The sequence below is a fragment of the Ovis aries genome, chromosome 4 (genome assembly GCF_016772045.2).
Source record: "Ovis aries strain OAR_USU_Benz2616 breed Rambouillet chromosome 4, ARS-UI_Ramb_v3.0, whole genome shotgun sequence".
Classification (NCBI taxonomy): Eukaryota; Metazoa; Chordata; class Mammalia; order Artiodactyla; family Bovidae; genus Ovis; species Ovis aries.
The window spans coordinates 6,354,054-6,367,304 of NC_056057.1; the positions used below are offsets into that span (position 1 = coordinate 6,354,054).

At 47.5% G+C, this 13,251-nt stretch overlaps 1 protein-coding gene across 25 annotated transcripts in view; it reads right to left on the reverse strand.

Annotated features, from left to right (window-relative positions):
- IKZF1 (IKAROS family zinc finger 1) overlaps positions 1-13,251 on the reverse strand; it is a 117,671-nt gene that overhangs the window by 86,847 nt on the left and 17,573 nt on the right. For all 25 annotated transcript variants that reach the window (XM_042248359.1, XM_060414421.1, XM_042248341.2 and 22 more), the window contains one exon: positions 6,260-6,379. In XM_042248359.1, the coding sequence (XP_042104293.1) occupies positions 6,260-6,379 (120 nt within the window). The remainder of the gene's footprint in view (positions 1-6,259; positions 6,380-13,251) is intronic.

Here is a 13,251-nt window from a genome sequence, read left to right on the forward strand (position 1 = left end):
CCCAGCAGAGAGACGCTCCCCAGAGAGACCAACTGTGGGGTCTTGTCAACTGCCACTCAGGACACACACACACACACACATTACAGGCATTACACACAACACACTCCAGTTTCAGTTTTCCCCCAAGAAGATTCCTAAGCCTCTGCCATCTGGCCCCGCCTTCTATACCCAAACCCAGGACAGGATGGTATCCCACACAGCACAGTCTCCAGTTTAGTTTAATGCACCAACGTGTCCTAATGGTCTGCAAAGACCATGGTTTCCAAATGTTTGGCACTGACCTACAAAATTGAGGTCAGAAAAAACTTAACATTTAGTTTTAAATGGGCAGCAACGAAACTGTTACATCATAAGAGCCCCTCTTTTCAAAACTTAGAAGACTTTGAGAGTAGGCAAGATGATTTTTCTCTGATGCCATGTCTCATGTTTCAGGAAACTGAGGAAAATGAGGACTTTGGTCTCCCCTGGGTTTGGCTCCCAAAGCACTGCGCAGTGTGTCAGCTATGAAAAGGACGAAGTAACTGCAACAGAGAGGCGAACACGAGTGTAAATGACACGCTTTGAGCTGTTCCTCAGAAGAAGACTGGAAACTGAGACGCCCGGACCCTGGACAGAGCGCGGGCCTGGGTGGTTTTCTCTGTGAGATTCTCACAGCGCACATCCCATCAGAGTGAGCTTGAGCTCAGCTGCAGCCAGTGCTCAGATGCTGCCAGATAATAATTCTCCTGAGCTCAAGCAGGGTTTCTCGGTTCAGAGGAGATGCATTGCACAGATAAAAACGACTTCCTCTAACTGCTGATTAGATAAGCGGGCGCAGCATCCGTACTCAGACGCCAGTGCCCCAGCTCCAATTAGACTCAAGCCCCATGGTTTTCCATCGTGAAAAGGTCTCTCCAGCATCTCTCACTCCCAGGCTGTAGGGAGGCATTAATGCCCTCCACCCATCCTCATCCACTCTTCCCCACTGGACTGGCTTGCTGTCCTGCCTAGAACTAAAGAGAGATCTGGCAACAGAATCACCAGGGAAAAACATATAAATCCTCTTACAATTTACACTCCAGTCCTGCAACTCAAGATGGAGTGAAGGAATGCTTATTTTGAGTGAATGGACCAAAAAAAAAAAAAAAAAAATTATGTGTAGACACACTTAATCATTTTCCTGGATGCCACAGGGAAGAAATTCAGATTTTTTTCTACTTTTTTTCCCTTTTCTATTTCTACCAGGGTAAATCAAATCATGGTCAAGGCCTTCCAAGCAAAGGACTCGAGGTGTGAGAATTCAGCTTCAAGAACGCTCTAAACCCCACACTGGAGGATGCGACTTGCAGGAATCGGGGCCTACGATTAACCACCAGGAAATGCTGGCTGTCACCCCCCTCCCTCTTTGGAGATGAGGTCATGAAAGTGAGCAGAGGCGAAGGAAGAACATTCTAGAACATGGAGGGGCTTGTGCAAACACACGTGAGTGCCCCATATTTAGAGGCATCTACCCCTCAAGTCTCTCTCAGCATGAGAATGACTGCTGCACAGGGCCATCCTGACTGTCCACAGAGCCGAGCCTTTTGGAAAGCCGTCCTCAACCGCAAGTCTTTGGCCCTCTGCTAATCCAACCACCACCTCTGGCTCCTGTCAGTCATCTCTCCTTCTTAGTCCCAGGGCATTGCTGTGCTTCTGCCCCTGGGTTTTCGCTGCGATTCCATTCTAAATCCTAAACTTGCCAAGCACCTCTTTCAGGGTGTCATTGGGTTTTCCGGCCCTGAACCTCTCTTCTCTACCCCTGGCCTCTCGCTGTCTCCCTGCTCCAGCCAGGTAAGCCTCCCCTCTGCCTGCCCACCATCTACAAAGGGGGTGAGGGCTCCTACCCCCCACCTTATTCACAATCTGATTCACCTTATTCACAGCCTGATTTTCTGCTGGGATCAGCCAGTCTGCAGCCCGTCTCCATTCCAGGACTGTGTGCTCACTGACAGCATCAGAGAGCTAGAGGACCCCTGCCCAATTTTAGGACAAGGCCACTCACACAAGCAAAGTCAAAGTCATTCAGTCGTGTGTGACTCTTTGCAACCCCATGGACTATACAGTCCATGGAATTCTGCAGGCCAGAATACTGGAGTGGGTAGTCTTTCCCTTCTCCAGGGGATCGAATCCAGGTCTCCTGCATGGCAGGCAGTTTCTCTACCAGCTGAGCCACCAGGGAAGCTCCCACAGAAGCAAAAGGCGAACAAACAGTGATAGGCAAAAGTCCACGCTTGAAGGAAGAAAGAGACTACAGATATTGAACAAAGGAAGAAAAGAAGCTTTTCATTTTGTGAGACGCCAGTCTTGGCATCATTTCTATGTGAGACACTTGTAGTCGCCCCTGGTCCACAGCTGTCAGAAGACTCTTGACCCATATTCCGCTTCTCGAGGGCACTGCCATGGATGAGCGGGTAAATTTGGGGGTTGCCGTAGGAGGTCACTGGGTACATCCTCCTTTTTAGCAGTTTCATACACAACCACTTCAGAGAGATGAGATTTCTCTCATTATTAAAGAGACCACTTCAGAAGAACAAGCTAGCATCTGGTTGAATAGACTGTCCTGATGACTAAATACTAAATCCCTCAGGGCCAGGAAGTTCTCTCCTGTGTCTAACTTAAATCCTTCACGTTGTACTTTAGATACTCACTTCCTCTTGTTCAGACCCAGAGGAAAAAGGAGCCAAATGAGGGTGACTCCCTTGTCCTGACAAGGTCATTCCCTTGACATCTGTTTCCCATATCTTTTTTTTTTTTTTAATTCAGGAGGCTCACCTTGGCACTCCCTCAACACTGATGGAAGTCTTGCGGTACAAAACCATTACTCTTGTTTCTGAGAACGACCCTCCACCAGTGAGACACTTCTCCGCATCTTAAGGGGATGGTTTCTACTCTTTCCCAACAACTTGCTCATTACTCTTGTCTGTTCTCTTGGTTGAGGTCAGACTTGTCTAGGACTGGGAGTGAGGGCTCTGAGTTTTTCAAAAGCATCTTTTGTTTTTTTTTCTAAAACAGACACCCAGTGGTCTATTATCACCAAAGACTTTCACATATTTTACCATCTTTTACCCTCTCGCCATTTCTCCCTGATGTTCCCACTGGAGGAGCCAGCACCCCAACTTGATCTTGGGTCTAGGAGTGGCCGGCTCCCCAGTCTTTCTCTTGGTCTTGCCCTCTCCTAATGGATTCCTCCCCATCTTCTTGGCTCTGTTTTCAGCTTGCCTATTCTCTGGATCACTTTTTTTTTTAAATTAATAAATTCCTCTTCTATTCATTCTCTTTCCTTCTCTCCAGAGAAGCTACAACAGGCTCCTTTAAAAACCTTTAAGAGACCTTGTTCTGCCTCTTACTGTATTTTTACTTGTCTTTGTTGCTGTCTTCAGCAAAGCCTGTGTGCTTGTTTTCCGTTAACCTGGGAGACTATCCTGTGAGCCCAGCTGAGTTCCAATGCTCTGGCCAGTTTGAAATGAGGGAGGTAAGAACCTGGCAGGGAGGGGCCCGACTCCACCCTTCCTCGCCCAGGTGCAGGGTCTCCAGGGTCTCCAGGGCCAGCCTCCGCCCAGCCCTGCCCTCTTCGGCCCAGGCGCCTTCCGAGGCCCTTCTCTCCGCTAGGCTGCTCCCGCTGCCCTGAAGGGAGGGGCCCTGGCAGGGAGGGGCCCGCTTAGGGAGGGCCCCTGCTTCCTGTTGTGGGTCCCAGGCCCGGGGTTCTTTGCCTTCTTCCCAGTGTGCTGATGAAATACGCATTTCCTTTCAGCTACTAATCCCTTCATCTTTTAAAGTCCTAATGCTATCAAGGGCTTCCCTGGTGGCTAAAGACTGGTGGTAAACAATCTGCCTGCAATGCAGGAGACCTGGGTTCAAACCATGGGTCAGGAAGATCCCCCGGAGAAGGAAATGGCAACCCGCTCCAGTATTCCTGCCTGGAGAATCCCCTGAACAGAGGAGCCTGGCGGGGTATAGTCCATGGGATCGCAAGACTCGGACACGACTGAACGGCTAAACCCCCATCAGCGCCATGCTATCAACATAACGTACTTCCTGCTCTCGGTGCTGCCCAGGGAGCCTTCACTGCGCATCTGAGCTGGCTGACCCCCTTCAAAACCAGAAGCAGAGTGCCTAAAGCCCAGCGCCCAGTGTGAAGGGCAGCCCGTTTCCTTGGTGCTTCTCTGTGCTCCCTGGTCTCGGGGTTTTCCCTCCACAAACCTCCCCGCTCCCCCCGCCCCCCATCTGTGCTTCTGTCCCTCCTGCTTTCCCGGGAGTGACCCATCACTCCTCTGTCCCCTCCCCTGCTGCCAGCCAGTTTCCCTGCCTGTCCCCATGGTAGCTGCCATTCACAAGCCAAGGAAAGATGGCTCTCAGCTGTCCGAAGTTTTACAACTCTAAAATTCAGTGTTTAGACATCGGATGCGGAAAGGAGTGAGCGTTGTGTGGCATGGCGTGGGGAGGCACGAGGAGCCCGCAGATCTCAGGCCGCCCCTCACCTCACCCGGCTCCACCAGCCACACCTGCAGGGGCTCCTTTAGGGCCCAGACTAGGTCTCCCCCAGGGAACGCAGCCTGGGAGCCGGGGCTCAGTGACCTCCTACCAGCGCAGAGCTCCCACAACCTGAAGTTCAGGAGAGGAGGTGTACTGAGGCCGTGAGGGCACTGATAACAAAAGCTTGCTTGCCTGCACCAGGAGGACTGTTCTTCACTCTCCAGGAACCAGCCTGACTTTCAGTTCTCTACTGGATGCCCCAGGTGACCTTGGCTGTCAGCTGCAGGGGTTTCGGGGAGTGGGGGGGGTCTCCCCAGGTTCTCCATGGTGACCCCAGAGTCCTAACCCTGTTGTCTGCACTCTGCTCATTTAAATGGTTAACCTCTACCTATCCACATAATTTCTTCTGCATTGCAGCCCCTGAGGATCTCCAAGTCTTTATCATGTATACACACCCTCATTGTCCTATGTTTTTATTTAAATTTGGTCTTTTAATTTATGTAAATGTGTCTTGAAAGGAAACTGCGGCTGTACAAGTGAATGACAAACCAGTATCTCTCGCAATAAACAGAAGACAGTCTTAACACACAAACACATCAATTACAACAAGGCACGCTCCTCTGTGTCCTAGCTTTGGGAAACCCTGAGAGGACGTGTGTAGAAAGAGGGCACACTCTTCATCTACTTGCCCACATACAGTAGGCACTATCTAACAGGGAAAAGGAATTCAGAAATGTCCTTGTTTTCTTGGTTCATCTACGTCAGAAGACTTTAGCCACTATCCCCGTTTGTTCAGCTAACTATATAGCTAGGTTTAAAAAAAAATACCCAGAGTCTATCCGGTTTCCAAGGCACATGAAAACATACAAAATACATTTCTCTGTTATCACATCAGGATGTCCTACAGGAAAATAACTTGTGGGTTTCAGAACTTTAGCCAAGTGCCCTCCTCAGCTGTGGGTCTTACACGCTGATCCCATGAAATCTCTCCTGCCTGTCCCATCTCACTGCCACTTATGCGCGGCTCATGACACTCTTTGCTGCAAATAAGGGGCTCTCAACTCCACAGTTTTTTCTTTATAAAATGCAAAAGAAAATAGGTATTCCAAGGAACTGCTGACTCATTAGCTGATGAGAATAGGGTATACTGGAATAAACACCAGCCTTTAGTCAGAAATGGTGTCTGCTTCTGACTCTGCTCTGTGACCCTGGCTAATTCCCTGAACTTCTCTGGGTCTCCATTTTCCTAGAGAGGGTGGATTCAGACTTCTCACCATGGACTCCACAGCCTGGGCAGGCTCACCGGGGGAGAGACTGCAAATACCTCCACATCCATTCTTCTGTGGAAAAGGTATGTGAATGTGGAGAGGGATAACACAGAAGGGCCAGGTTCGGCTCCTTCTACATCAAAGCTATGAAAATAAATAGCCCCACTGCCATAACACATGAAGTGGATAAATCTCCCATCTGTGAGTACAATCCGTAAATTGCATCCTGCTGCAGTGCTCTGAGGATAGGGGACCAGTGACGTGCCCGCCTTCGGGGATGCTCTTCAGCTCGGCCACACTGCACCCCACGTGGGGCTGAGAGCTCAAACCACGGGGCCCCGCCCGGCACTGCATGGTCCCTTCACATGGGGGCCGAGGGGAAACCACAGATGACGGGACTCACACACGCTCATCGTGGTGTTTGGAAGGATGCAGAGAGACAAGGGTGCCGGTCTAGAGCCTGTGACGGCCTGTGAGTGAGAGGTGGGCGGCCCACTTACCCAGTCCGCGCTCACTCTTGGAGCTCTGCTGGCCTCCAGACGTGGTAGAGAGGTCTTCAGGGACAGGCATGGGTTCATCGCTGTCATCTGGGGTGTCACTCACCGGCGGGCTCTCCTTCCCTGAGGACATAAGCAAGAGCTGGAGTTTCTGGGGACGTGGTCACCCCTGTGGGTGGCGGTCACTGCAACCCGCCAGCAGCATGGCTTGGGTTCGAGTTATGGACTGAGCTCATGCTTCTCTCTGGGGATTGGAACCTGCTTTCCTGTTTATAAAAGAATACCATTGCCACACCAAAACACGAGACAACGCAGACGTGAGAAATGCATATGGAGTAGGTTGCCATTTCCTTCTCCAGGGGATCTTCCCGACCCAGGGATCGAACCCGGGTCTCTCGCACTGGAGGCAGAGGCTTTAACCGCTGAGCCACCAGGGAAGCTCTCAGTCACCTAGAGATCACCACTATTAAAACTGTGGTGTGCGTGCGTGTGTATCCACACACAGACACTTATATACTATGGATAATACGTGGTGACATATCTTCTCGATCAGAATAAACTAGTTTTTAGACATTCTCATGGCCTTGCTTGGAGAAGGAAATGGCAGCCCACTCCAGCGTTCTTGCCTGGAGAATCCCAGGGACGGGGGAGCCTGGTGGGCTGCCGTCTATGGGGCTGCATAGGGTCGGACACGACTGAAGCAACTTAGCAGCATAGCCTTGCTTCCATGACTTTTATCTGTGATGTCTGTATAATACTTCATTGCATGGGCACAGTAGGATTTATTTAAATCCTTTTTCTGCTTTTGAACCTAGATTGTATTCAATCTTTTTTTTTTTTTTTTTTTAATGAAACAACACAGTGGTAAACCTCCTAATAGCCAGCCTTTGCCCATGTTCCGAAGAATCACCACAGTATAAACCCTGGGGAATTTTATGGCCAATTCAAAAGGCATGCATGGTTTTAAGACTCTTCACGTGGCAGGCCAAATTTTGCCTGTATGTTTGTTCCACCTTACCCTTCGACAAGCCTGTTCACCACACTTCTGTATTAAGGTCACCAGACTAGGCATCCTGCTCACAGTGACACATTCTGGGTCTGTTCACTTTCCAGAGCCAGAGAATATTTAGCCAACTGCCCAATTTGATTAACTCAGTGGGGTCGGGAAACTTGGAAGAAGGATGGACAAGGAATTCACACAATTCCCACCCCACGTGCACACTGAGTCTTCTAGGAATTCTTATCTTCAAAACATGAAAACAAAATAGAACCCAGGCAACTCCAGAAGTTGCTTCACAAAGTAGGATTTACCAGCAAGATAGGGTTTTACGGGGTGCCTGTATCTAGTAAGTTTCACCAGAAGCTCCAGAAATGGGAAACTCACTCCCACTCCCAGAAATTCAACACTGGGAAGCTAAGACAGGGAGAAAATGCTCCTCTTCTTTGAAATTGAAACCCCTGTATCTTCTAACATAGATGTAACCTAAAATTGAGTCAGGAGACAATAAACCCAGGCAGGGAAAGAGCTGATGAGGCCCCCAGCAGCTGCAGAATAACCCATGAGCACTGCCGTGGAAGACACGTAGGGATGAGGAGCATGAAAGAAGGTTAGTGGGAAAGGGCCAGGCTGGGGTTGTGTGCCGCTGGCTGGGCTGGCAAGCTGGCTTCGCAGACAAAGGATATTCCCACCCAGAAGCCCAGGCCTGCAGGACAGTGTACCGATGATGAAGAAAGCATGTCTGGGAGACAGGGCGAGGCAGAGTGGGAAACTGTATTGCATGTTTGAATAAACACAACCCTTCAGGGGACAGGCAGGTGCAGTGTGAGTATTCCCAACACAGGAGATGACCCTTCGGGGAATAATTTAAAACAGAAACTGCCAGGCACCACGGCTTCGGGGAAGAGTATAGCATTCTGTAGCAAACAGACATCACAGTTGAATATCCCAGCTTAGCTGTAATTACCTCAGCTGGCATAGTTTCAGAAAGAGCATTATTGGATATATTTGGATAGCCAATACAAGATGGAGAGTTAGAGAGGGGACAGCGTGGTAAGAATTTCCCGAGGAAAAACCAAAAGCCAGAGAGAAACTGATCAAAGTCCTCGTGCTACACTAAATGTGCATGACATCAGTAATAATCTCACTGCCCTAAATAGACGACTTTAAAAGGAGCGGCAGCCAAAGGCTCAGTGTTGCTCTTCATCTGCTTCATAACTGGAGAGAGCTCTGAATAGGAGCCGGCAGGAGGCCTATGAACCACCTGATGCCTGTTTCTCCTTCTGATTTCCTAAAGTAATCATCTTCAAACCTTGAGGACTTTAGGGAGGCAGTCAGGGGACTCTCTTTTGTTTTCCTTTTAGGTTAAGAATAATCTTTTTAAAATTATTGACGTATTGTTAGTTCAGTCACTGAGTCGTGTCCGACTCTTTGCGACCCCATGGACTGCAGCACACCAGGCCTCCCTGTCCATCGCCAACTCCCAGAGTTTACTCAAACTCATGTCCATTGAGTTGGTGATGCCATCCAACCATCTCATCCTCTGTCGCCCCCTTCTCCTCCTGCCTTCAATCTTTCCCAGCATCAGGGCCTTTTCCAATGAGTGGTTCTTCACATCAGGTGGCCAAAGTATTCGAGCCTCAGCATCAGTCCTTCCAGTGAATATTCATGGTTGATTTCCTTTAGGATCGACTGGTTGGATCTCCTTGCAGTCCAAGGGACTTTCAAGAGTCTTCTCCAACATCATAGTTCAAAAGCATCAATTCTTTGGTGCCCAGCTTTCTTTATAGTCCAACTCTCACATCCATACATGACTACTGGAAAAACCATAGCTTTGACTAGACAGACCTTTGTTGGGAAAGTAATGTCTCTGCTTTTTAATATTGACATATTAAATTATATTCACATTTAATATTAATTAAATTATTTAATATAGAATTAAAATAATTGTATTGACATTAATATTCAACAATGTTGACATTTACTATTGACATATAGTTGATTTATAGTATTGTATTAGTTTCAGGCGGATAGCACAGCGATTCACTTACACACACACACAAACATTCTTTTACAGACTCCTTTCCATTACAGGTTATCACAAGGTATTGAGTATAGTTCTCCATGCTGTACAACAGGGTCCTGCTGTTTATCCACTTTATATACAGTAGCATGTATCTGTTAATCACAAACTCCTAATTTATCCCCCCTTTTGGTAACTGTGGGTTTCCTAGGTGGTTCAATGGTAAAGAATCTGCCTGCCAATGCAGGAGATACGGGTTTGATCTCTGGGTCAGGAAGGTCCTCTGGAGTAGCAAATGGCAACCCACGCCAGTATTCTTGCCTGGGAAATCTCAGGGACAGAGGAGCCTGGCAGGCTGCAGTCCATGGGGTTGCAAAGAGTCGAACACAACTTAGCGATTAAACAACAGCAACACTTGGTAACCATAGGTCTGTTTTCTATGTCTGTGGGTCTGATTCTGTTTTGTAAATAAGTTCATTTGTATCATTTTTTTTTTTTAGATTAGACATATAAGTTATATCATATGATATCTATCTTCTCTGTTTGACTTCACTTCGGATGAAAATCTCTAGGGCTTACACAGAAGTTTAATACACAAAACCTGTCTCCTAGGTGAGGTAGGGACACTGCAGGGTTAGGAGGCTGAAATGCCAGAGACCCAGACCACTTGCTTCTGTGAAGACCCCCCAGGGAGCTCCCACAGAACTGACTTTGGGACCCCAGCTTAACAAAGTGATGGGATCCTGAAAGATGCACAGTGGGGGGTGCGCATGTACACCTTTCTCATTAACCAGCTGCCCTAGCGACAGGTGGAAGCAGAAGGTTGAGAAACTAGACTGCAGTCCTGTATTTTTTTTTTTTTTTAAATTCTGGGCTTCCTGAGGATAACTTTGGAGAACTCTGGGATCGATCTAGAGAGTCAGGTATGCAGGACCCACAGGAGGGTCAGAAAGAATTGGGACTTGCCCAGTGAAGGGCTGTTATCCCTCTGCTCAGCTCGTGTGAAAATGTATCCAAGTCACTTTTCTTCAAATTTACCCTCTCCGTCTATTGGGAACAAGACCAGCTAGAACTTGCTGAGATACTAGATGAGCTTCTGTCTGTCTGGTCCCCTGTGCTGAGCTACATGCCAGCATCTCCGCACTTTTCACTGCTTCATATACGATGCAGAAAAAGGAATAATGGAAACAGTATGGACCATGATTGTAAATACCCTGGGGTCAGGTCGATCAGTAGGAGCTCCCTGTGAAGATATGAGAGAATAAAGCATAGCTCTGGCATATGCAGGGAATCAGGTAAAAAGTCAGGACTGTAAGAAAGTGAGTGAGATGGCCACCCACGTGCCTGCTGGAACGCAGCCTTGCCTTTCGGCCACTGTGACAGTTCGTAAGAGTGCACCTGATTTGCCTAAAAGCCCCCATGTTTGAGCAGTGGCTGCTGAGCCATCAATCACTGGCTTGAGCCTCTGTACTCAGCAACCCTGGGATCCTCTCCCTGCTGGAAATGTCCACGAAGAACTTCCATCACTTTGTCAAAATCCTCATGAGGAGCAAACATATCTTTGTGTGTTGATTTTAGGATTATTTAGAGGCTGGCATTTGGAGAAGGCAATGGCACCCCACTCCAGTACTCTTGCCTGGAAAATCCCATGGGCGGAGGAGCCTGGTAGGCTGCAGTTCATGGGGTGGTGAAGAGTTGGACATGACTGAGCAACTTCACTTTCACTTTCGTGCATTGGAGAAGGAAATGGCAACCCACTCCAGTGTTCTTGCCTGGAGAATCCCAGGGACGGGGGAGCCTGGTGGGCTGCCATCTATGGGGTCACACAGAGTCAGACATGACTGAAGCGACTACGCAGCAGTAGCAGGAGCAGAGTCTGGCATCACCAACTCAAAGGACATGAGTTTGAGCGAATTCCAGGAGATGGTGAAGAACAGGGGAGCCTGGCGTGCTGCAGTCCATGGGGTCACAAAGAGTCAGCCGTGACTTAGAGACTGAACAGCAACAAGACCTATTTAGACCTACCTAGTTCACCATTTAAAATATAAAACTATGAGAAGATGATAAACGAAAAGAAAACAAAGTTATTAAACCAAGTCAGTGCACAGGAGATACTACCACGCTGTGACTGGAAATCAGCTGACCCAGGGTACAGCTCCAGTTTGACCAACGAGAAGACAGATTTCACAGCAAGTCACCTTTTTTACACTCTGTCCTCAGGAGTAAAATGAGGTTAAAGAACATGATTTTGGCTTAGCTTGAAAGGCTGTTGTGAGAATAAAATAACAGAATGTGTGGAATCTAATATGCTAAAGAAGCTCATGGTGTTATTCTGTAAATTGCACCATCCTCTGGAAACAGGTGTGCACAGCCCCAAGTGCCCATATGGCCAAGGGCATGGACAGCGTCCCACAAGCATAAAGAACTGCAGACAGCAAGCAAGCAAGGATCTAAATGGAAGGGTTTAGGAGGTGTGATGGCATTTACTTAGAAAAATGAAACTTCCCATCAATTTCTGTTCAATCTACTTATTTTCTATGTTTCAAATAAATCTTTACCTATGAGAAGTGTTTTGGGCAACTTAGATGAGAAAATTGTTTAATTAGCTTATCAACAGGAAGTAAATAATTCTTCAAGTAAATTATAATTCAACCAACAAAGTTCTGTGGTTCCTCATGTCTCCAGTGCATGAGTTTGTACTGTGCACAATTATGCAGGAAAACACAATTTCTGGGGGGGTAAATAAAACTCAGAATATAGACTGTCCACTCTCCGGAACAGTGGGGAAGCTCCTACCCAACATCAGGTCTGGCTTTCATGGGACTTCTGATTGGTTATTGAAACTCTTTGAGTCTCAGCTCCCTGAGAATTGAAGATGCTGCCTGTATGTTCCTCACTGGGGTCTTATAAAGTTGAAATGAGAAAAAACGCTTACGGTGGTGTTTGGTAAATTTAAAGCATTCAATCAGTGTGATTTCCCATGATTGACGTTTGCACTGACACACCCATATGGATGAGCCTCATTTCCCAGGCAGCGGAAGGGTGTCTATGGAGCATATGTGTTGCTTCTCTGTTTCCACAAACATTACAGACGATCAGTAAGAAAACATTCAATAGGGCCCCAGGAGCCTGAACATCACGTAAGCTCAATTGGCTCCAGTCCACCATTTTGCAGAGGACACACAGTGGTCCAGGAGGCGAGCACTGTCTCAGGTCCCAGGGATGGAGGCAGAGATGAGATGCCGATACAGGCCTCACAACTCCCGCTCTCCCACAGGCTGCCTCTTCCCTTAGAGACCAAAACAAACAGCAATTCACAGTACATAACCAATAATTTAGAATGAGTGCCGAAGAAGACAGAAAGAGCAAACAAACAGCTCAGCAAAAGAACGGAGGAGATGGGCCCTAAGGGACAGGACGGCCTGCTTTAGACAGGCTTTCCTCCAGGCCCTTGCAACAGGATTCCCAACCACAGGAGATGTAAGAGGGCACATGTTTACTGAGTGGTTTTCATCTATAGGACACTGTAAACCAGGGCTCAGTCCACATTCAGGATAAATCCCAGGGAAGAAAGAACCAGGTAGTTTGAAAAGCAAAAAAGTTAGATATTAAGTAGTTGTCTGTTTTGCAAGCGAGTATTTCACACAGATTAGGTGGACTCCTATGAAACTGCTGACACCGGAACTTTTTTTTCATCTATGATCATGGCTATTTCATAGGGTTTGACTTAAATCTGTTTTTCTTTTTTTGGGAACAAGACATAACAAGGAATATTTTCATGGGAAAAGGGGATGCTTCTGAACACATTCCTCATATTTTACATCAAGAACATCAACTTCTGTTTTGCTAAATGTACATCCTTATAATACAACGAACTGCCACTTCCCTCCATTTTAGAAATGGAAAAGGAAAACTGATATGACTGGGTGTTTATTTGCAAAAACACCAAAACACAGAAGAAGTATTCTTCAAATC